General features: G+C 45.3%; 1 protein-coding gene and 1 long non-coding RNA gene across 6 annotated transcripts in view; one reads left to right on the top strand and one right to left on the bottom strand.

Moving 5' to 3' along the window:
* LOC115942107 (uncharacterized) overlaps nt 1–23304 on the top strand; it is a 42391-nt gene extending 19087 nt beyond the window's left edge. The window contains exons 2-3 of one of the 2 annotated variants that reach the window (XR_014147351.1): nt 19932–22389; nt 23204–23304. This is a non-coding gene — a long non-coding RNA (uncharacterized LOC115942107). The remainder of the gene's footprint in view (nt 1–19931; nt 22390–23203) is intronic. The other variant, XR_014147352.1, reaches the window with a different exon arrangement.
* PGBD1 (piggyBac transposable element derived 1) lies at nt 4296–22291 on the bottom strand. 4 transcript variants are annotated; one of them, XM_081827351.1, is made up of 5 exons: nt 21896–22291; nt 20571–20720; nt 10815–10944; nt 9758–9854; nt 4296–6140 (listed from the first exon to the last, which is right to left on the bottom strand). In XM_081827351.1, the coding sequence occupies exons 1-5, from the start codon at nt 22289–22291 to the stop codon at nt 4586–4588; spliced, it is 2328 nt and encodes a 775-aa protein (XP_081683477.1). In that variant the 3' UTR covers nt 4296–4585. The 4 variants fall into 4 exon arrangements, 3 of the variants coding, with proteins under 3 accessions (XP_081683477.1, XP_081683478.1, XP_081683479.1); XM_081827352.1 differs by lacking the exon at nt 10815–10944 and having other exon boundaries at nt 20564–20720; XR_014147324.1 differs by lacking the exon at nt 10815–10944 and having other exon boundaries at nt 6001–6140.
* Nucleotides 23305–24210: the final 906 nt, after the last annotated feature.

Genomic DNA, 24210 nt, shown 5'->3' on the forward strand with positions numbered 1-24210 from the left:
ATGTATCTTTAGGTTCAAAATGAGTCTCTTGTACACAGCATATGGATGGATCCTGTCTTTTTATCCAATCTGCAGCCCTGTGCCGTTTTATGGGAGCATTTAGACTGTTCACATTGAGAGTGATTATTGAAAGATATGAATTTATTGTCTTCATGTTGCTTGTGAAGACGTTGTTTTTATAGGTTGTCCCTGTAAATTTCTTTTCTATATCGCTCTTGGGGTCTTTCTACTTTTATAGAAGCCCCGCCCTTAATATTTCTTGCAGGGCTGGCTTAGTGGTCACATATTCTTTCAGTTTCTGCCGGTCATGGAAGCTCTGCATCTCTCCATCCATTCTAAATGACAGCCTTGCCGGATAAAGTATTCTTGGCTGCATGTTCTTCTCGTTTAGTACCCTGAATATGTCTTGCCAGGCCTTTCTGGCTTGCCAGGTCTCTGTGGATAGGTCTGACGTTATTCTGATGTTCCTCCCTCTGTACAGAGGAATCTCTTCCCCCTAATTGCTCTTAAGATGGTTTCCTTGGTCCTAAGATGTGCGAGTTTTAATATTACATGCCAGGGTGTTGGCCTGTTGTCCTTGATCTTGGGAGGGGTCCTCTCTGCCTCTAGGATGCGAATGTTTCATTCCCCAGATTAGGGAAGTTCTCAACTGCGATTTGCTCAGATATATCTTCTAGTCCACTCTCTCTCTCCACCCCCTCAGGGATCCCAATAATTCTGACATTGGAACATTTCATGGTGTCACTTATTTCTCTGATTCTATTTTCATGAATTTTCAGTTGTTTTTCCCTGGCCTCCTCTTTTTCCTTCTTTTCTATCAATTGGTCTTCTAGATCACTAATTCGTTCTTCTGCCTCGCTTACCCTAGCTGTTAGATTATCTAGATTAGATTGGACCTTACTGATAGCATTTTTAAGTTCTGCCAGTTCATCTTTCTTTTCTGCCCTTAGAAAGACTCTATGTTGCCATTAATCGATTTCTCCATCCTCTCTATTGTCTTCACAATTGCTAGCCTGAATTCCATTTCTGACATCTTGGTTATATCTGTAGCCATTTGTAAATCTGTGGCAGAAGTCACAGTCTCTGAGTCTTTCCTAATTTGGGGGTTCCTCCTCCTAGTCATTCTGTTGAGGGGTGGTTGAGGGAATGTACAGAGTCCAAATTATTGACCACAACCCAAGCAAGACACACCTGTTTTATAGGGACCTTAGGGTCGTTGGCCTCTTGTTCTCCCAGCCTGTCTTCTGGGGAGGGGCCTGCCGCGCTGTTACTCAGGCAGCCCTGTTTGGGCAGAGTCACCCTGCCACCTGTGGGGGGTGGGTGGGCTCAGTGAAAACTGGTTTTTTGGGGCTTTTGTTCTCTGGCGGCTTTCCCTGGTGACTTTCCACGTCTCTTCCGAGAGAGCAGAAGAGATCGTTTCCAATCCTCTGCCTCAAAGCAGAGATCTCAGTCTGTTCTTCAGTGAGCTCTCCAGGCCACACTATCTCCGTTTCTGTCTGTGCTGCTATAAACTGCAGGGTCCTGGGTTGTGCACCCCTTAGCAGTGCTCCCAGTTCTTGCCTCCAGGTCAGGGCACATCTCTGCTCTTTGTGCTTCTAAAACCACCAGCTGCCCCCAGTTCACTCGCATGGCCCTGCCACTCCAGGTTCCAGTCCAGGGGGCTGCCCTAAAGTCCCTTCCCCACTGCTACCGGTCTGCAAGCCTGTGCCCCGTCCCCAGCACAGGAGGCTTTCGCACACCTGAGGTGCAGGATCCCGAAGTCTCCCTCCCTCTTCCGTTTATCTTCCGATATCTGTCCACGGAATCATGGCTCCCCGCTTCAAACCTCGAAACCAACTGCCTGGGATATTGTTTGTAGAGATCCAGATATATCTTCTTACATCTCATGCTGATTTCGTGGGTGTTCAGAGTGGTCTAGTAGATACCCAGCTCAGTTCATGGGACCGGTTGGAATAGGGTCCCCTTGATTACTACTACTTTGTAATATAACTTGATATCTGCAGTTGTGATACCTCCCGTTTTGTTCTTCTTCAAGATTGCTTTGGCTATTTGGGGTCTTTTGTTTAGGAAATTTTAGGATTTTTTTCTAGTTCTGTGAAAAATGCTGTTGGTATTTTGATAAGAATGGCATTACATCTGTAGGTTGCTTTGCATAGTCTAGGCATTTTAATAGTATTTGTTCATCAAACCCATGAGCATGCGATGCCTTTCATTTTTGTTGTCTTCAGCTCTTTCATCAGTATAATTTTCAGAGTACAGGTCTTTCACCTCCATGGTTCAATTTGTTCCTAGGTATTATTTTTGGAGCAATTGGTGGACTGTTTTATTAATTTCTCTTTCTGTTAGTTCATTACAACTGTATAGAAATGCAATGGACTTCTGTATATTGCCTTTGTATCCTGCTTCCTTATGAATTAATCTATCAGTTATAGAAGTTTTTTGGTGGAGGGGCGCCTGGGTGGCTCAGTCATTAAGCGTCTGCCTTTGGCTTGGGTCATGGTCCCGGGGTCCTGGGATCAATCCCTGCATCAGGTTCCCTGCTCTGCAGGAGGCCTGCTTCTCCCCCTCCCACTCCCCCTGCTTGTGTTCCCTCTCTCACTGTGTCTGTCAAATAAATAATCTTTAAAAAAAAATTTTTTTTTGGTGGAGTCTTTAGGGTTTTCTATATATAGTATCCTGTCATATACAAACAGGGAGAGTTTTACTAACTCCTTACCGATAAGCATGCCTTTTATTTCTTTATGTTGTTTAATTTCTGTGGCTAGGACTTCCAGTACTATGTTGAATAACAGTGGTGAGAGTGAACATCCTTGTCTTGTTCCTGATCTGAGGAGAAAAGCTATGTTTTTCACCACTGAGTATTGTGTTGGCTGTGGATTTTTCATATTACGCCTTACTTATGTTGCGATATGTTCCCTCTAGACCTACCTTGCAGAGGGTTTCTATCATGAATGGATATTGTACTTTGTCAAATATTTTTTCTGTATCTATTGAAATGATCATATGGTTTTTATCCTTTCTCTTATTGATCTATCATGTTGATTGTTTCTGCGAATACTGAACCACCCTTGCATCTGGGAAATTAAGCCCACTTGATAGTAATGTATGATTTTTTAAAAAATACTGTTGCATTCAGTTTGCTACTATTTTGTTGAGGATTTCTGCATCTGTATTCATCACAACCTACTTATCGTGCACAAAGGAGGTTTAGCTAGGGACTTCCCTCTTCTACCAGGTTCCCACAAGATATGGCCCAAGAGCTCATGGGTCTTGGGCTGAGATCTCGTGAGATTTGCCCCAAGATTATGTGAGATCTGGCAATGAAAAGAGGTGGCTTGTTTTGGGGGGTGCGAGTCCCAGACAGACTGCTCTGAAGTCAACAGCCTGGGAGAGTGCTCAAGCAGTCTGCCTGTATTCTCAGATGAACCAGCTCTCGTGCATGTTGCTCCATCCTGCAACTGCTGTCCTCCTATTTCTATCACCTCTACTTTAGTGTGAATAAGGGGCCACAAGGCCCAATCATCCCTGTTTCTTTGCTGTAGCCTCTAGTTCCCTTTTCTTTTTTTGTGGTGTCTTTATCTAGCTTTGGTATCATAGAATGATTTGTTGGAAGTTTTCCTTCCTCGTCTATTTTTTGGAATATTTTGGAGTAGAATCGGTACTAACTCTTCTTTAAATGTTTGGTAGAATTCTTCTGTGAGGCCATCTGGTCCTGGACTTTTGTCTGTTGGAGAGTTTTGATTACTGATTCAATTTCTTTGCTGGCTATGGGTCTGTTCAAGTTTTCTATTTCTTCCAGATTCAGTTTTGGTAGTTTATGTGTTTCTAGGAATTTATCCATTTCTTCTAGGCTGTTCAGTTTGTTGGCATACAGTTTTTTCACCATGGGCTTTATGTCAACTTCATCCTACTGTTGACTTTTCCTTTCTTCTCCTGAAGATGCTATTGTTACCCGATTTGCTTCCTATTTCCTCAGTTTTCTTTACTCTTAGCTGCCTCTGCCAACTCCCACAGTCCCAATAGGATACACCTTTCATTTCAGTATTCAGAGGTACTTCACTTCCAATTTCTCCTTTATAGTACTCCCTTCCAGCGCCCCTGCCTGGCCCTTCTCTCCTGCCCACCATCTGATCCAGTTTCATACCAACACTGAGGTCGTCAGCCTCTTATCACCTAAGGTCTTTCTTAGATCATCCTTATGTCATGGGCTCTGCCTCAGTTTTCAGCTGTAGATTCAGCATCGTCCTATGGTTACTATGACAGTGCTGGCATTTTTAAAAATCTCCACAAAAAACTAAAGAGGCACAATTTCATTCTTTCGGGGCACAAATTAATCAATTTAACAAATGATTTCTCACGTCTCACACCAAAAATTAGTCATAGAAAAAGGTGGCACTCAAGTTCAACATTTTTACAGATAATTTTAAAAATTACTTGTTATAATAGTCTTTGAAATTCTACATAGTAAAAATATTACTTAAAATTCCATTACATACATCAGGTTTGCTTTGGAAGGGTACAATCTGATTTGTACCTGTAATTTTTTTGTCTTGTTAATATTGGCATTGTGTTCATTTTATCTGCCTTAATCTGACAGATTAGCATTGTGCTCCAAGTAGAAATGTGCAACATATCTCCGAAAATCCAACAGGTCTAGAGAGGTACCTGGGTTACAGGCTCTGTGTAGCTGCCATGCATTGTTCATGGCTACATCAATTATGTAGCTTACTAAAATGGAGTACCATTTCTTGCTTCTTATTCTCACCCTGTATTTGGAAATGATTTGATCCATTTTAGCTACACCTTCCCTGCATTCATCATACAATTTCACTATAGATGGTTGAGCTATCTGATGGATGTCCTCCTCATCGGCAGAACAACTTAGCTCACTGGCTGGTTCTATGCCCACAGCATTGGAGCATAGACTGATAATGTCATCACCATGCCAACGACACAAAATTATCTCCTCATTTTCTTCGACTCGGAAATCAAAATAGCCCTTCTTCATTTTTCTCATATGTTCTGCATTCATGAGGGGACATTTATCAGTCCTGTTCTCACGAATTGTTCCTGTTGCCCTCACTCCTTTTTTCTTCAAGGCTGACACCAATTTTACACTTGTAAAGAAGCTATCAAAACACAGGTGATAGGGATATTGGCCTCTCTCTAAAAGAACATCAGCAAAATGCATCACTAGATTTCCACCTAAACCAAGATCTAGATCCTTATCCACCATCACTGTTGATTCTTCTTGATAGGGCTCAAACCACACCAGATAACCCTGTGTGGTTGTGCCACACCAAATTTTATAGCCAATTCTAATAGGTTTCCCATTCAAGAATTGGTCACTGTCAAAGCATTCACACATTGTCTTATCAAAATAATAGTATTCTTCCAGGGGAGCATACAGGAGGAAATTTCTATTCATTTGCTTTATGAGAGGCCTCAATTTTGTAAACTTATCTTTTTGATCTAGGTGGCTATTATCTGCAAAATGTAAGTATGAGAAAATCAATTCAAATCTGTCCCTTCTAATTGCATCTCTAACCAGGTTCTGATCAGCATCAGAGATTTCCCAATACATTCCCCTTCTGGGACGCCTCACAAATCCACTCAAAAGCAAGATACCAAACACACACCTTATTTCCTGAATTGTGACTTCCAAATTGACATTTTTCTGAGATGCATAATTATTGGTTTCATTGACAATCATGTTGAATATTTCATCATCAAAAAATAACTCAAAGAGCTCTACTGGGTTCAGCTTCTCACTCTTGAGATTCAAAAGTCCAGAATCCAGTGCCGACCAGCTTGGGAAGTTGGGTTTAATGTCTCTTTTGGTCCAGTTCTTCTCTGGCACATTTGACATCTTTAGCTTTTTTTGAGCATGGTGGGCCTCAAGCTTGTTATCTTCTTCCACCTCTGAGTCACCAGAAAATGCAAGGCCTTGTAGCAGTTCACTCACTCGAGCTTTGTCCTTTTTTCTCCCTTTTCGGGTCATGTCTCCAGCAGCATATTCCAAGGATGAGATGTGCATTCGGGCCCACAAGTCACCCGGGTGACGGTCCTTCAGAGTGTTCAAATGTGCAACTGTCCTTTCTGTACGGACAGAAGTACAAGGTGGCTGGGGCACACAATCTCTAGGAATGAAAAAAAAAACAGGTTATAAAAATCCTTAGTCTTACTATGACATGAATCTGATGACACCTAAGTAGTCTTGTGTGGAGATTACCTGCTCCTCACTCCTAGGACTTTGGCTTCTCCCTCCTAGGACCTAACACTTCTGGCCTCTCCCTAGCATGGTCTCACTCCTCAAGACAACTAGTTGTGGAATCTCAAAGAAGGAACCTGGACATCTTCGTGCAGCACCTCCCTCCTCTTCAGAAGCAAGTGGCAGATGCTCCAAGTTGTATCAGGCAGGGCTGTGTAGGGGGAGGTCTGCTGTCCTGCTCCTTTCCTAGCCAAGCTTCCGTCAGTAATGAAGCCGAGGTTTCAAGAATCATTTGTTTTACTCCTGTATCTCCATCAGTTGGTTTTAAACTTGGACAAGGCAAGGGGTTGTTATTTACTGGGCTCCCTCAGACCGCTCTCAGAATTTCTGAACATGGAAGGATTAAGTCTTTCCTAGCTCTACATTCATCTGTTGGACACACTGCTCTGGGGAGAAACTTAAGAGAAACTCAAACTTACTGCCGTTGAACTGGTTTTTATGGGGTTTACAAGGAAGCAAACTACAGTTACCAAGATGAAAAGTGTTACACACAGGCTTTTCTTTTTATTTGAGAAATTTGCATTTCACTAATGTCCCCTTGGTAAATAGTCTAGTTGCAGAGGACACAACGGGGAAAAGCACTGAAGAGAGTACAATTTATACTACATGTGTTTAGTTACTTGTAAAGCATTTATCCTGGGTATCTCCAGTGTGCACGGACGGCCCATTCAACGTTCCCTACCGTTCGTAGAGCTCCCTAATGTTCTCAACTGCAGGGACCCGGTGCGGATGCTACCGTCGTGCTGCATCTTTTCAGTCGAGCCGGCTCTGCCCCTGCCGTTCCATCTCACGGACTCCTCCCTTCCCTCCTGCTTCCACTTCCCTTCCTACTCAGCTGACCCCACAATCCATCACCTTAGCCCCTCTCTGGCCAGGATCATCAACCACCTGCCCCAGTGACCTTCTGTAGCACCAGGCCGGCCAGACTTCAGCCCAGGCTGGAGCCCATTGTTGGGTCTTCTCCAGTCCTCTCCCCAGGGTGAGCGGCGCCACAGAGCCCACAGCACCAGGGCGACCGTCACTGCTAACCGTGCTGGTCTCCGAGATTCAGCTGGTTACCACCCTGTTTGGAGTCCTCCTTCCCCCTCGTCCCTGTCTTCCCAGTTCCCCACATTTCATATCTTCATCATTCTTCTCAAAGCTTCAATCCCATAGCCTCTTTTCCTACTCCAGAGAGGACCCCAAATTCCTCAGGCAGAAGCCTGCTCATTGACACAGTCTACCTTCTGTGACTCCTCTCCTAGTCCTCCAGTCCCCTCCGGGTGCTGGCATATTCACTTCTCTGCCTCTCTCCTTTCCACCTCCTGTGCAGCCAGCAAACTCCCGCCTGGTCCCTGAGTCTTACTCAGATGCCCTCTGCACTGCAGCTCTGCCCCTGCGCTGTGCCCTCATGGCACCTACGGACGGTGGGCTGTCTGCGTAAGAGGGACAAGAGGCTTCCTGAATGGGTGGAACAAAGGAAAAACCGTTTGAAAGCTGGAACTTACAAAAACGTGCCTAGAAAATAGTCTTTTCAACACAACTCTCTCTCGGCCTCTCCCATCGGTTCATCACTGATTCTTGACCCACACCTCTGTCTAGTTCATCGTGGCCTGTGACACCCTGAGAAAGTTTCCCTAATCATCTGCTCAGGGAGAGTGGCAGACTGTGACTTTCCCGCCAGCACCCGTGCCTCTTCTGTTAGCTCGTCAGAAAGCCAGTTCTCCTGGAGGCAGCTGCATGTCCTGGTAAAGGCCACGAACTGGTCTAAGCCAGTCCTAACAATCCCATTGCCCTTTCTAGATACTCAGTTTCCCCAGCGTCTCTTACGGCCGGACGTGGTCCTCGGAGGCCATTTCAGCCAGTTAGAAATAGGGGAAAACGTCTGTGTTCTTGGAACCAGGAATGAACATGGGTAGAGCTGCAGGGACCATCCTGTGGGCCTGGGTGGATAAAGCAGCCCCGGATCCTTGACTAGGAGAACCGGATAAGGACACATGCTGGCGAGTATGAACCTGGTGCATTGTTTTCAGAAGTCCATTTAGCATAAATTTAGTAAAAACACATCCTAGGACTCAGCAATTCTGTTCCTAGCTATTTGTCTCAGAGAAGTTCTCACACAAGGGGCGTGGCGTAGAGGCTGCTCTCCATAGCACTGTTCCTCCTGAGGGGGCCTGCAGGCAACTGGGTGACCACTGCTGGGGAAGTGATAGGCGGGCCGTGAGAGGTGTGCCCTGCAGATACTAGGTGGCAGCTGTGAGTACTCAGAAATACGGACAGGTCTTAAAACATGATGCTGAGTGGTAATATAATACTCTTTAAATAATTTAAAGCATTCACATAAAGCAAAAGTGCGTATTTTACACACAGATATTGATAATGGACATGCATCATGGCCCAAAATGGTGGAAGAAGGAAAGGGGAGTGAGTAGTGGGAAAAGGAGGTGAAGAAACTGTGTGGCTGGCGGGGGCTGTGGGGGGATGAAGACACGGGGAGTCAGGTTTCCGGGCACTAACGTTAAATGTCCCTGACAGGCACACCACCAGATTCCTATTGTGCTGGTACAATGATTTCATAAAATGTTATTTTAGTGGGAGCCTGGCTCAGGCCTCTGGGCTTTATGAAAAATTTCACTTTTCTTAAGCTTCAAGACATTTCCGTTTTCACTAAGATTTAGCTCCGATTCCCCGCCCTGAACAAATGTCCCCACTGCTGCCCTGCGTGCCAGGCTAATTATCCCACACTGTTTCCTTTCTCCTCTTTTTCTCACCTCCGAGGAGTTAACTGCCTCACCCAAACCTAACACTCTGCCTCTGACTGGGTCCCTCTTGTCCTGCTTTAGGAGTATCTGTGCTCCATGTTCATTCATTCATTCCCACAACCAGCACTTACTAAGTACCTACTACTATCTTTTTTTTTTTTTTAAGATTTTATTTATTTATTTAAGAGAGAGAGAATGAGAGACAGAGAGCATGAGAGGGAGGAGGGTCAGAGGGAGAAGCAGACTCCCTGCTGAGCAGTGAGCCTGATGTGGGACTCGATCCCGGGACTCCAGGATCATGACCTGAGCCGAAGGCAGTCGCTTAACCAACTGAGCCACCCAGGCGCCCCCTACTACTATCTTGAATATCTGCGCCATCAGCTACTTTCCTAATGCTAGGTCTTTCTTCACTGCCATGACGGGCCTCACTCTCGTCTAAATTCTCCGCCTTTTCTGGCTTATCTGTAGCTCCTCAAAGACCTAAGGGCGCTCAGGGAAGGGTGACCAGGCAAGGTAAACAGTCAGGATAGGATTCTTGGGGCACCTGTGCACCGACTGAAGGTTTTGTGTAATGTGGATAACGGTAGGTCACCGTGGCATGGGACCTCCTGTGATTACAGAAGTGAGAGTTACTTTCCTACATGATCCCAGGGAAGCAGCTCCAGACCAGTTGGTTTCTCTGGTTCCATTCCAATCTGTTCCGACAGCTGCAGGATCTGTCCCACGTACAACCATGGACACTCACCTGTCGGGTATTCCTGGGGCCTCAGCACCGTGCTCCACTTCTTGAGAAGTTTCTTTCTTTGCATTAAATAATCCATCTTTAGTTACAACTTCTTCAGCTAAAATAATACAATAATTTAAATGTCATCTGTTGCCTGAACTGAGAAAGAAGAAAAAATCTCCAGAGCAGGGAACAGGATTTTCTTTTTTTTTTTTTTTAAAGATTTTATTTATTTTTCAACAGAGAGAGAGAGACAGCAAGAGAGGGAACACAAGCAGGGGGAGTGGGAAGGAGAGAAGCAGGCTTCCCGCTGAGCAGGGAGCCCGATGTGGGACTCGATCCCAGGACCCCGGGATCATGACCTGAGCCGAAGGCAGACGCTCAACGACTGAGCCACCCAGGCGCCTCAGGATTTTCTTTTTCAGTGAGCTCTACGCCCAACGTGGGGCTCAGAATCACAACCCCGAAATCGAGAGTCACCTGCTCTACTGACTAAGCCAGCCAGGCGCCCTGGGAACGGGATTTTCAAATTAACAATCATCAGGTGTCCCAGAAGTCCTGTCACAGCGGTCCTACAAAGTCTGGCACAGTGTGGGAAGATAATACACGAAAGGTCAGTTAGCTGGGGAGAGAGTCTACCAAGCTCTGTATTTAAAGAAAATAATATGTGGATAATAGTCTTCTCAGAGTGTGAAGAGAACGTCTCTGAGATAAAGAAGGGTTCAGGCAGAGGAGTGTGTGGGGCTTCCAGACACAAAGAGATGTCTGAACATGACAATTACATGGAACCCTTTATAGGGAAGAAAATGGAAGCAAAGGAGCCGTGAGGGATTCAGGGAATGTGGAGGGATGAGCAGAGAAGATAACAAGAATCAATAAGCTGAGTGATTAGTGACCGAAGAAGATAATGTGATGGGGAGGGATGCGAAATGGTAAGGGCTGAGACAAGCCTGCAAGCAGAGGACAGAGAAGGGAAGGGAGGGCGATGGCACGCAGGGAATGTCGGCTCCCAAGGGCCAAGTCAGAGTTATGGGACACGGTGCGCCCAGACGCGGGACCCGCCAGAGGCTGCCCTCACCCATCAGATGGACTTTTGTAACCTTCCCCTGAGTGAAGTCCCCAGAGGGGCCCCCGGGAGCCAGACTCCGAGGTAGCCGCTGCTCTGCCACAAGGGCCTGGGCAGCTTCTTCCTCAGTCTTCACCGATGTCTGCAAAGGCAAAAGACAGCTTCGTAGTCTTCCCTGTGGTAAGGATGGGAGGGGGGGTCCCGTTGTGAAGGGCGTGGACACCCCCCCCCCCGTAGAGCAGTAGTGCAGCCCCTCGGCAGGGCCGTGCTCTCTCTCAAGGTTTCGGGGGGATCGTCCTTGCTGCCCCACTGGCCACTGGCGGTTGGCAGGAATCCGTGTCCTCCGGCTTGTAGATGTGTCACCCCAATGTCTGCCTTCACACGGCCCTCTCCTAAGGACACCACTCACCAGATCTGGGGCCCCCCCCACATCCAGAATGACCTCATCTTACCTTCATCACACCTACAGACAGGTACCTGCAGTGTTGGGGCTGCAATATATCTTTCAGGGGGACACAGTTCCACCCACATTATCAACTATATTGATTTAAAAACATGTACAGGTGATTTTTATTTTCTATACAATTATTTTCATAAAGATAAAGTATTTGTTAAGAATAGAAGGCACTGAGTTTCACAAAATTAAGAACTAATTAGAAGTCACAAAAAAGGACCAAGTGAAGACAGGACTCCACAAGGACCATGTTTTGAGAAAACTGATTCAGCAACACAGGACTTAATGGAAGACTTAATTATTTTTTAACTAAATGACTAGGAAAATGAGTGAACCACTGAGAGATTAAGGAAAAAAAAGGTCCATTTGTGGTGATATGAAGTTTTGCACTGGATACACAGAATGAACGTTACCATCATAAATGTTAGGTCTGTGCAAGGACACCAAGAATAGAAAGGAAGAATCCCGGAGGCCAGGTAGGGGAGACAAGGCAGAAGCCCCCAAAGCTAAGAGTGGAGGCATTTTCTGAACGCAAGGGTCTAACTGGCCCTTCCCTCTCATACTTGACATGTGGCTAAACACGGCATAGAATAGGCAACAGCACGTCATTCACACGCCCCCGGCAGGAGGCATCCGTGGCCTGACACCTGTTCCAAGGTGGAGGCAGAGGGCAGAGCTGCTTGAAAAGCTCCCCCAGGTGAAGGGCAAGGAGGAGGTGGCTGGAAAGAGGGCTGCCACCCACATTCCCATGAGCCGGGCACCCTCCTCACCTGGGACCCGGCTGCGTCCTTGCCTCTAGCTGGTCCCCGGGGAGCAGGCCCTGTCGGGGGAGGAGACCAGAGTCCCGCATGAGCCACGACAGCCGGAAGCAGTGCCCTCTGGGGGGGGAAGGGCAGCCTGCACAGCCTGTGATGTGCATGAAACACTGTCTGAGATGGAACACCACAACTGTCCCCATTCTGTCCGGAATCCTAGTTCTAAAACTGTAGGGCCTCCCACCCGCACGACTGAGTGCTTGCGAACTCTTCAAGTGCTTAATAGTGATGCACTTTCACGTAAAGCAAATTTTAAAGTCACAGATGAAAATAAACAGGAGGAAGAAGCTAGTGCTAAAGGGAAACTTGAGCAGAGTAGAGGTACCCGGCAAGGGGAGACAGGAAAGCGGAAGAGAACCGAGGGAACAGGAGCAGAAAGTGGCTGCGGCTATGTGTCGATGCAGTGGGGGGGGGGGGGGCGCTCTGCGAAATGTACCCCCCCACACACACACACAGAGAAGCCATGTTGTGCAGGCGGTAGATGCTGGTAATCCGCCATGCTGGAAGCTGCTGATTCTAAAAGGACCCACAATGATCAAAACAGGAAGGATGATTGCACAGTGCCGGGTACCATGCTGCTGCTTAAAAAAATTGTTTCCAACTCCAAATAATCCCAAGTGCAGATCCTCCTCTCCATTTATCCTTGCAGATTCAGGGGGATCAGAGCTAAGTGCAAAAACAAAAGTCAAGAGCCATCCAGGGAAGATGGTGGACTGGGTGGGCTCTAAGCTCACCTGGTCCCATGGATACAACTAGATAATAACCCCCTTCAGTGTAAAGAACCCAGAAAATGACCCAAAGACTGGCAGAACAGACTCTCCACAAGCTAAATGTAGAGAAGAGGCCACATCAAAGAAGACAGGAAGCTGGAGGTGCAAGCCAGGAGGCAAACTGACCCTCAGGACTGTCTGCAGGAGGGAGGGAGAGGGGAGAGAAACAGACCCCCCCCACACCGGGGAGCCTGCGGGGGTGGGGGCAGGGGGGGAGGGATGAATCCCATAACCTCCAGCTTTGAAAACCAGAACAGCCAAATTTCATACAGTCGGCAGTGCTTAAGCTGGAACTTTAAAGATCAGCCTGCTGGGCTCTGAGAAGGGAGGGCAAGAGGAAAAGGAGTCCCCGCCCTTAAAGAGACCGCACCGCAAGCAGCCCCACTGGGATACAGCACACAAGCGCAGTCTGAGAACTGCCTGGGGTAAATGGGAGGGAGATTTGCTTACTACTCTCAGAGCGATGCTAGAGGGACAGGAATCGTTGGGAGACTTCAAGAACAAAAGCGCTGGCAGGCTCTGCTTTCCTCTGCTTCAGCCCAGCCTAGATCCACAGACGTGTGGGAGTCAGGGTAGTGCAGCACACACCACCCAAAATGGTAACAGCAAGCCTCACCCCCCCGCCCCCCTTCTCCTACAGCCACACCCCATCCATCCCCACCGCCTATGGAGTTCTGGGCAGCTGCAGTCTCCTCCTGCCGTGGACCTGCACGGCCCACACCACATGCCACGTCCACACACTCAGGGGACTCCCGTATCCAGCCTGTTGCAGGAGTTTTCTAAAGGGGGGCTCCAGGCCACCCCCCACAGCCAACCTACCCAGAAGCTGCTAACACCATGACCCTGCCCCCTCCCGTGCACCATTAGCCAGAGCCTATCCAAGCCTGGGCCACACACCTGGCAGTGTGCAAGCAACCCCACCAGGGGCCAGCACCACTCCCAAGTGAATCCTGCCCCAGGGAGACGGTAAGGGAACAACACACACCAGTCTGATGTGGCCCCAGCAGGAGACTGGGGGCAGACATCTGGTCTGACGGCAGCTCCACCTGCCAACACAAGCTGCTTGGGGGACAACACAGGGAGAGCACCCTGCAATTTGGTGCCACTGCATCTTTGGCAAACACCCGAACTGCCTCAACTCAAGCCCCAGGCAGCCCCAGACTGGCCGGCTAACACAGGGACCAAACACAGGCTACAACAGGCAGAGAGAGCCACTGCAAAGGACGACACTGAAGGCAAACGCAGCTCACCCACAACCCTAGGGCACACACAACATAGAGACCCCCAGTGAAGCACCATGTTCTGATGAACAGGGAACACTGCACTGCAGGCACTCCTGGAACTCTTCATAAGGCCACTACTTCCAAGAGCAGGAGACATAGCTGACCTTCCTAACACAGAAATAGACACAGAGACAAAATGAGGAGACAGGAATACGTCCCAAATGAAAGAACAAGACAAAACTGCAAGACGGCTAAATGAAACAGTTAAGTAATATGCCTGATAGAATTTAAAGTAGTGATCATAAAGCTAATCACTGGACTTGAGAATAGAGTGGAAGATCTCGGTGAGACCCTTAAAGAGACAAGAAACCTAAAAAGAACCAGAGATGAAAAACAAATTAAAAATACACCAAAGGGGGGCGCCTGGGTGGCTCAGTTGGTTAAGCGACTGCCTTCGGCTCAGGTCATGATCCTGGAGTCCCGGGGTCGAGTCCCACTTCGGGCTCCCTGCTCAGCAGGGAGTCTGCTCCTCCCTCTGACCCTCCTCCCTCTCATGCTCTCTCATTCTCTCTCTCGCAAATAAATAAAATCTTAAAAAAAAAAGAATTAAAAAGAAATACACCAAAGGGAATAAATAGTAGAGGAGAGGAAGCAGAAAAATGGATCAGTGACCTGTAGGATAGAGGAATGGAAAGTAATCAAGCTGAACAGAAAGAACAAAGTAATAAATAAAATAGATCAAGCATAATAACACGGACATCAGAGGTATCCCAGAATGTGAGGAGAGAGAGAAGAGGGCAGAAAATTTCTTTAAATAAGTAACACCTGAAAATCTCCCCAATCTGGAGAAGGAAACGGGAATCCAAATCCAGGAGGCACAGAGAACCCCCAATAAAATCAACCCAAGGAGATCCACACCAAGACACATGGTAATGGGTGGCTCAGTCAGTTAAGCGTCTGCCCTCAGCTCTGGTCATGATCTCAGGGTCCTGGGATCGAATCCCGCATCAGGCTCCCTGCTCAGTGGGGAGTCTGCTTTTCCCTTTACCCTTCCCCCTGGCCCATGCTCTCTCTTGCTCTCATAAATAAATAAAATCTTAAAAAAAAAGATACATAGTAATTAAAATGGCAAAAATTCATGATGAAGAGAGAATTTTAAAAGCAGCAAAAGGAAAACCATTACATAGAAAGAAAAACCCCATAAGGCTATCAGCTGATATTTCAGCAGAAACTATACAAGCCAAAAGGGAGTAGCATGGTATGTTAAAGGGGATTCTTTGAGTGGAAAGCAAAGACCACACTCAGGAGTAAGAAAAGCAGGAAGGACATAAGGAGTAAAATTAAGTGTATCTATAAAAGTCAACCAAGGAATTCACAAAATAAAAGGATGTAAAGTATGAAACCATATACCAAAAACGTGGCGGGGGCGAGGAGTAAAGAATGGGTTTAAACATAAGCAACCATCAACTTAATATAGACTGCTATATGCAGATGTTATATACAAACCTAAAGGTAACCACAAATCAAAAACCAGTAATATGCAAAAAACAAAGAAAGGAATTCAAATATCTCACTAAAGAAACTCAACAAACCATGAGAGAAGAAAGCAAGGGAGCAGAAAAGAACTTTAAAAAAAAAAAGTAACCAAATGGCTCTAGCTACATACCTATCAATAAACTGATTGTAAAAGGAATAAACTCTCCAATCAAAACACAGAGTGATGGAATGGATAAAAAAGCAAGACCCATCTATATGCTGCCTACAAGAGACTTCAGCCCTAAGTCACATGCATATGGAAAGTGAAGAGATGGAAAAGCAGTTATCATGCAAATGGAAGTGAAAAGAAAAGTGGGTAGCAACACTTCTATCAGACAAAATATACTTGAAAACAAAGATTGAAACGAGACAAAGAAGGATATTACATAATAATAAAAGGAACAATCCAACAATACGACATACCATTTGTAAATATTTATGTACCCAATATGGGAGCACCCAGATATTTAAAATAATTATAACAAACATTAAGAAACTAATTAATAGTAATACGATAGTAATAGGGGACTTTAACATCCCACGTACATCGATGGACAGATCATCCAAACAGAACATCAACAAAGAAACAGTGGCTTTGAATGACACTGGACCAGATGGATCTAACAGATATAATCAGAACATTTCATACTAACACAGCAAAATACATTCAAGTGCACACAAAACATTCTCCAGAATGGATCACATATTGGGCCACAAAACAAGTCTTACAAATTCAGAAAGACTGAAGTCATGATCATTTCAATAAATGCAGAAAAAATACTTGACAAAGTACAACATTCGTTCATGATACAAACCCTCAAGAAGGTTTAGAGGCGACATACCTCACCCTAATAAAGGCCATATATGAAAAAGTCAAAGCCAACATCACAGTCAATGGTGAAAACCTTAGAGCTTTTCCCCTAGGATCAGAAACAAGACATGAATTTCTACTCTCACCACTTTTATTCAACATAGTACTAGAAGTATTTGCCACAGCAATCAGAACAGAAAAAGAAATAAAAGGCATCCAAATTGGTATGGAAGAAGGAAAACTATTTGCAGATGACATGATACTATATAGAGGAAACTCTAAAGACCGCCAGAAACCTATGAGAACTGATATATGAAGTCAGTAAGGTCACAAGGTGCAGTGGTCCGCTGCATTTCTATACATACATTTATAATGAAGTAGCAGAAAGAGAAATTAATAAAACAGTCCTATTTACAACTGCACCAAAAATAATGAAATCCTGGGAACAAACTTAACCAAGGAGGTGAAAGACCTGTACTCCGAAAACTATCAAACATGGGTGAAAGAAATTGACAGTGACACAATCAGAAAGATACTCATCCTCATGTAGTGGGAGAAGAATTATTGTTAAAATATCCTTACCAGACAAAGAAATCTACAGATTAATGCAATCCCTATCAAAGTACCAACAGTATTTTTCACAGAACTAGGACAAATAATCCTAAAATTTGTATGGAACCACAAAAGTTCCCAAATAACCAAAGCAAGCTTTAAAAGAACAAAACTGGGGGTGTCACAATCTCAGATTTCAAGCTATACTCCATAACTGTATTAATTAAAACAGTATGGTACTGGCACAAAAATACACACATAAGTCACCAGAACAGACTAGAGATCCCAGAAATAAACCCACGATTTTATGGTCAATTAATTTTCGACAAAGTAGGTAGACTATGCAGTGGGAAAAAGGCAGTCTCTTCACAAATGGTGCTGGGAGAATTGGACAGCCACATATAGAAGAAGGAAACGCAACACTTTCTGACATGAAACACAAAAATCCTAGACAAAAGCACAGGCAGTAATGTCTCTGACATCGTCCGTAACATTTTTTTATATGTCTCCAGAGGCAAGGGGAAACAAAAGCAAAAATAAACTTTTGGGACTTCATCAAAATAAAAAGCTTCTGCACAGTAAAGGATACAATCAACAAAACTAAAAGAAAAACTACTGAATAGAAGGTATTTGCAAATGACATATCCAAAATATATAAAAAACTTACACAACTCAACACCAACAAAATAATCCAATTAAAAAATGGGCAGAAGACACAAACTGACATTTCTCCAAAGACGACATACAGATGGCAAACAGATACATGAAAAAATGCTCAACATCACTCATCATCAGGTAAATGCAAATCAAAACTATGAGATACTACCTCACACCTGTCTGAATGGCTAAAATCCAAAACTCAAGAAACAAGTGCTGGTGAGGATAGGAAAAAAAAGTAACCTTTCTGCACTGTTGGTGGGAATGCAATCTGGTGCAGCCACTGTGGAAAACAGTATGGAGGTTCCTCAAAAAATTAAAAACAGACCTACTCTATAATCCAGGAATCACACTACTGCATATTTACCCAAAGAATATGAAAACACTAATTCAAAAGGATATAGGCACCATTACATTTAAGCAGCATTATTTATAGTAACCAAGTTATGGAAGCAGTCAAAGTGTCCATCCACAGATGAATGGATAAAAAAGATGTGGTATGTTTCTACAACGGAATATTACTCAGCCATAAAAAAGAATGAAATCTTGCCATCTGCAACAACATGGAAGGATCTTTAGATTAGTATAATGCTAAGTGAAATAATTCAGAGAAAGACAAGTACCATATCATTTCACTCATATGTGGAATTTAAAAAACAAAGGAAAAAGGAAACAAATCAAAAACAGCCTCTTGGGGCACCTGGGTGGCTCAGTTGGTTAAGCCTCTGCCTTTGGCTCAGGTCATGACCCCAAGGGTCCTGGAATGGAGCCCTGCACTGGGCTTCTTGCTCAGCAGGGAGTCTGCTTCTCCCTCTCCCCTAGCTCCTTCCCCCAGCTCATACTCCCTCCCTCTTGCTCTCTCAAATAAAATCTTATACAGGAGGCAAAAGATCAACCTAAGGAGGTCCACACCAAGACACATAGTAAATAAAATGGCAAAAAGTCATCATAAAGAGAGAATTTTATTTTATTTTTTTAAGATTTATCTATTTGAGAAAGCATGAGCAGGGGGAGGGGCAGAGGGAGAGAGAGAAGCAGGCTTCCCGCTGAGCAGGGAGCCCGATGTGGGGCTCGATTCCAGGACCCTGAGATCATGACCTGAGCCAAAGGCAGAAACTCAACTGACTGAGCCACCCAGATGCCCCAGCACCCAACTTTTTAATGGGAGTCCAAACTTCAACAACCCTGCAAGATATTTCCACGTGATCTCCCCATTCTTCCCCACATTCTCGTTAAAGAAACCCTACCTACCCTTTTGCCATGCTGGTTGACTTACTATCCCTTGAAAATACCAGCACAGGAAGAAGGGATGCCAAGAGCCTGGAAATTGGTCTTCAGTTCATGTGGTCTCAGGTAACCTGGAGAAATGTGCTGGGATTATAACTGGTAGGCAGGCCTTTAGCTAGAGTCTCTAGAATATTCAGGAGGAGCTAAAAGGATATATATATTTTAAAAAGCACTTGAAAATGCCAAGGCATGCTTCCTGACGGCCCAGAGAGCATTGTCATCCCAGTCACACACACCACAGCGGTGGTGCCTCCCTGTGGGGATGCGGGAAACCATCGGAGGCCACCACCCTGCCCAGAGTGCCCCGGGGTCTGGTTCTATAAGCCATCTCAGGCAACTTTTAAGCATTTACTTACATGAAACAATCTCATATCCTACGACCACTGCTATCTTTTGGTCAATTATGATCACCATTCTGACAACTGCCCACCTCCATTCATTACCCCTCTCCCATCTCCAGGCAAAATGAAATCGCTTTCAGCAGATGAATGTTCATTGTCTTCTAGGTAAGTAGGAGTGTCTACCCACTATGGGGCTCTCTACCATCTCTCAACTTCTTCACATAAACAAACCATTCTGGGGCTTTATGTAATGCTTGTTTTTCATAGCTGAAGAAATATGATAGAACCATCAGCCATGTAAGTAGGGAAATATCAAGGCCTATTTATGCTACATGATATGGTAAACACCATAAGTAATATGAGCCCTATACATTTCATCTCTCTCTGATGATTTTATTACATGAACTATTTATTCTACACTTACTGTCAAAATATCAGTATTCAAAGATTAGCAACGTGGTGATTGGTAACCATGACTGGGGTAAATCATGTACCCTCTGAAATCGTATGCATAATTTTGCATGTACCTGCAATTTCCAGGGAGGAGAGTCAAGTTTTCAACAACTTCTGGGGAAAAACTAGTAGCACCCCTCACCAGAGGTTAAAAAACACTGCACTGTGGAGTTCTGAGGTCTCCTCTTTGAACTTTCTGTGTACTTTTTCTGTTCTCAATCCATCTGCAGACTGTAAACTTTGTATTCTCTGCACGGCTTACCCTATTGCCAGAGGCCTGCACAGAGCTAAACAATAACCAACAGCTGGGGTGGTTTACCTGGAGGTGAAGCCTGAAGATGGAAAGTGGGGGAGCCCTGCACACAGGAGACTGCATTCCAAATGGAAAACACAGAGAACCTGCTTAAGCCCAAAGCTGCATTTAAAATGACGCAAGATTAGAGGCGGGGAAGATACTGAAGAAAATGTTACTACGGGGAAAAGGTAAGTTTGTGGAAAGCTGCCACGTAAATATTTAAAACACCCACAAGTATCGAATTAGAGGTGTAGAGCGGAGGTATGTAGCAGAGACACCTCTGGTCAGGAGGTCAGGTGACTTGAATTCCAGATGTTGCTCTGCCGCTGTCGGCCCTGCACAAGTCATTAAACAACTTGAATTTTGGTTTCCCAACTACTGGGAAGGGTACTGGACAAGAAGATCTTAGGATTCCAACATTTTATAATTCCAAATGTCCTTAGAAGCTTGCTTAGATACAGGGTGAGACAAAGAAAAAACAAAATATAAAAAGTGGAGGACACAGATACAAAAGCAACTGTCAGTGTCTGCTGCCAACGTCCACGCTGAACACCCACCGGCACTCACCACTCACTTCTTGGGGGTTCCCTTGGCAGAGCTCTGGAGGTTCACACTTCAAGGTGGTTACCCTGGGCAGGAGCTGGAGGCTCTGACACTCCAAAGAGGCTCCTTGATATTCTGTCACCAGTGGGTACATGTCCTGTCCCTGAGTATAGACAGAAGCCTGAGGACAAAAGATTCACTTTGAAAAGTCTGGTGGGAACCAGACTGAACAGCAGTTAGGGACATCTCCCAGAACACCAGATGGCCCCCATGTTGTCTTTTAAAGAAGCAACGAGTAAGACAAATGAGCAACACAGAGACACTCATCCATGTGGTAAACAAGGACTGCACATGTACTGAGAGACTTTGTTCTACATGCTGGGGTTATCATGGCAAACAAGAGACAAGGCAGACACAGAATCTCTGCCCAGAAAGAAAACAGAACAAACCCAGATGGATGCTTACACTACTGGATGGAACTTTAACGAGGAACAGGGTATATACGTGATCTCAAAACCTCTCCTAAGGATTACTTATTAATTACAAGGGGGAAAATGGTAACTTTATAATACAGAAATCCGACAGACCCCACCTTAACCTCATCCGTAATGGGACAACCCATCACCGTGTGCCTCGTGATGTGATGCACTAAGGAGAACACATAGCTTCTGTGGGATTCTAGCCTAAATGCACAAGCTGCATTCTATCATGAGAAAATAGAAGACAAACCCAAATTTATGAGCATTCTATAAAGTAACTGGTTAGTACTCTTCAAAAATATCAATATCATGACAGACAAAGAAAGACTATTCCAGATTCAAGCAGCTGTTCCAGATTCAAGGAGACTAAAGTAAAGGCAACTAAATGCAGCGTGTGATGCTGGACTATATCCTGGATCAGGATAAAATTGCCAAAAAAAAAAAAAAAAAAACACTACTGGGATGATATGGCAAAATGTGAACAAGGACTACTGTGTAGATAACAGTACATAACAATTTTAATTTCCTAAAACTTGATCTTTGTATTCTGGTTATACAAAAGAATGCCCTTGTTCTTCAGAAATACATCTTGAACACTGAAGTGTTCCTACATAAAGAAGTATGGTGTCCCCAGGTAATTCTCAATGGTTGAAGAAAACACAAAGCATGAGTGTGTGTGTGTGTGTGTGATACACAGACCTATGCATATGCGGAGAGGATGAGGGATAGTGCTCGCACAAGAGGGCGCACATCAGAGTACAGTGTTAACAACTGGTGAAGAGGATACAGGACTTCTCTGTGCTACTTTCCCAGATACTTCTGTCAGTTATAAATTATTTAAAAATAGAAAGTTAAAAATTAACAAATGTTCCCCAACCTGCTGTCCTGGGTCTCCTGTGTCTTTCTGTAGATCCTCCAGCACAGCCAGCGCCTGCTCCCCGCTCTCCGGGGGCCGCTCCCGCACCCGGGCCTGCAGCTCCTCGGGCAGGATGGTCAGGAACTGCTCCAGCACCAGCAGCTCCACGATCTGCTCCTTGCTGTGCGTCTCGGGCCGCAGCCAGCGTCGGCAGAGCGCCTGGAGTTGGGCCAGAGCCTCTCGGGGCCCAGTTACCTCCTGGTAGCAGAACTGCCGGAATCGCAGGCGGCAAAGCTCCTGAGCCTGGCGGCTGCTCTCCCATAACCCCCACGTATGCTCCCAGGTGGGGTCCTCCTCCTTCACTTTGACAAGGCTGTCTCCATTTTCAGGTGCGCAGCCTGGCAAAGCTTCATCCATGCTGGCTTAAAGGCTTAAAGGAAAAGATTCATTTAGCCCAGGTCTACACTTCAAAAATGGTTTTCCACATCCGAGGCATGAGAATGGATCTGTAACATGTAAGTTACAAGAGCTTCAAAATTCCATGAAACATACTTTTATTTTTGTCCCCACTGTAAGTTATGCTCAGAAACTGAGCCTGCTTGCCAATGTTACCAGTGAGATAAATTAGAAATCTATCTTGAATCCAAAGGGGGTTGAGCCAGGAGGTAAGGGATGGAAAGTTAAGGATGTGAGGCAAGCAGGGTTAATAAGGATGCTTGAGCAGCCTCTACTTCAGCTGGAGAGAAGAGAATTTTATCCATGGCAGAGCCAAACATACTCTCATCTGTGTACTTCCCATAGAATATTCCACCTCAAATGCAGGGGAGGTAGACTGTTTCCAAAGTCTCCTGTCCCCTAAAATTTCTTAAGATGAGATTTTGTCACTCCTTTCATCAGGAGGTGGAGTCTATTTCTCCTTTCCTTGAATCTGTGCTGACCTAGGACTTGCTTTGGCCAAGAGAACATGGCAGAAATGGCTTTGCAAGAGGAAGTGCGTAGCAGTCCTTGGCACGCTGCCGTGAGCCTGCTGTGCTGTGAGAACGCCCAAGCTGGCCATGCTGGGTCTTGTGGGTTGGAACCCAGGGGCCCCAACTGAAGTCCAGCAGCGCCTAACTCCCAGCTGATCGCAACCATAGTAACTCCACCAGTAGAAATGCCTAGTCAACCCACAGAATCATGAAAAATAATAAGCTGAGGATATTTTAAGGCACTAAGTTTGGGGTTTCAACTTATTTTAATATAAGAATAGAAAATTGAAACACATACTTCAAGTTCTTTTTCTCTCTCTCTTACTCTCTCCTTTTGTGATCTCATTAATCCCAATTTCAGTATACCTCTATTCCAAGAATATGCAAATCTCTGGCTGACTCCAACTCGCCTTCACATTCCTGACTCACATCTTGAAATGCCAGTAGGATGCCTTCCAGCTTCTCCTGGGTCGTAATTTCAACACATCCCAAGCTGAAACCAGAGTCCTGTCAAAGCTGTACTCACTGTTCTCCCCATTTCCCTTGGCATCACCACCATCCCCCATGCATTCAGGCTTAAAACCTGCTTCTCAGCTGCCTGGGTGGCTCAGGTGTTAAGCATCTGCCTTCGGCTCAGGTCATGATCTCAGGGTCCTGGGATTGAGCCCCACATCGGGCTCCCTGCTTTGCGGGAAGCCTGCTTCTCCCACTCCCTCTCCCCCTGCTTGTGTTCCCTCTCTGTCAAATAAATAAATAATCTTTAAAAAACAAAACAAAAACCAGCCTCTCTACACAGTCATTCGGAGTCCAGTCAATCCTTCTTCCAAAACACCTCTTGCAGCCATTCCCTCCCTTTTATTCCCTATTCCCATGGACATTCAAAACTACAATAATGTTCTATGTGGTATCCCTGCCCCACAGGCCACTCTATCATCACTGCATTAATATTTCCTAAAGCACCATTCGGACCATGTTCAACACATCTCCCTTACCAAAAAGAGGGTTTCAACTGCTCCTTGGACTGGATTCAAACTTTCTCTGGGTTTTTACGGGTTTGTCTGTCATTCGATAAACTACCGAGCACGTCATTATTTTCTAGGCACAACGCTAACCCCATAATAAAAGACACAGTCCCTATCCCCTAGAAACCCCGAAATAAAAGGCACAGTCCCTACCCCCTTTGCAAACTCCTCACATCACTGCCATGCTGACCTGCTTGGCTCTTTCCCACCCACCTTGTCCTTCATGGCCAGGACTGCCCTCCTAGGAGGGCACATTTCCCAAGTCCCAGCGCAAACGCCACCCTACACCTCATGTCCAGAGGGAGGAAACCCGTCTGTTCTCCAGGCCATTCCCGTGAGAACCAGC

The sequence above is a fragment of the Leptonychotes weddellii genome, chromosome 8, assembly GCF_054177405.1.
Source record: "Leptonychotes weddellii isolate Sample4059 chromosome 8, ASM5417740v2, whole genome shotgun sequence".
NCBI classification, from domain to species: domain Eukaryota; kingdom Metazoa; phylum Chordata; class Mammalia; order Carnivora; family Phocidae; genus Leptonychotes; species Leptonychotes weddellii.

What these genes read in the sequence shown, in the direction of transcription:
- PGBD1 (XM_081827351.1), bottom strand. Translation starts at nt 22,291, where the DNA reads ATGGATGAAGCTTTGCCAGGCTGCGCACCTGAAAATGGAGACAGCCTT. An exon ending in TACAAAAGTCCATCTGATGG is followed by an intron (nt 9,855 to 10,814) that starts GTGAGGGCAGCC and finishes GTATTATTTTAG; the next exon opens with CTGAAGAAGTTGTAACTAAA. An exon ending in GCCCCAGGAATACCCGACAG is followed by an intron (nt 6,141 to 9,757) that starts GTGAGTGTCCAT and finishes TTTCATTCCTAG; the next exon opens with AGATTGTGTGCCCCAGCCAC.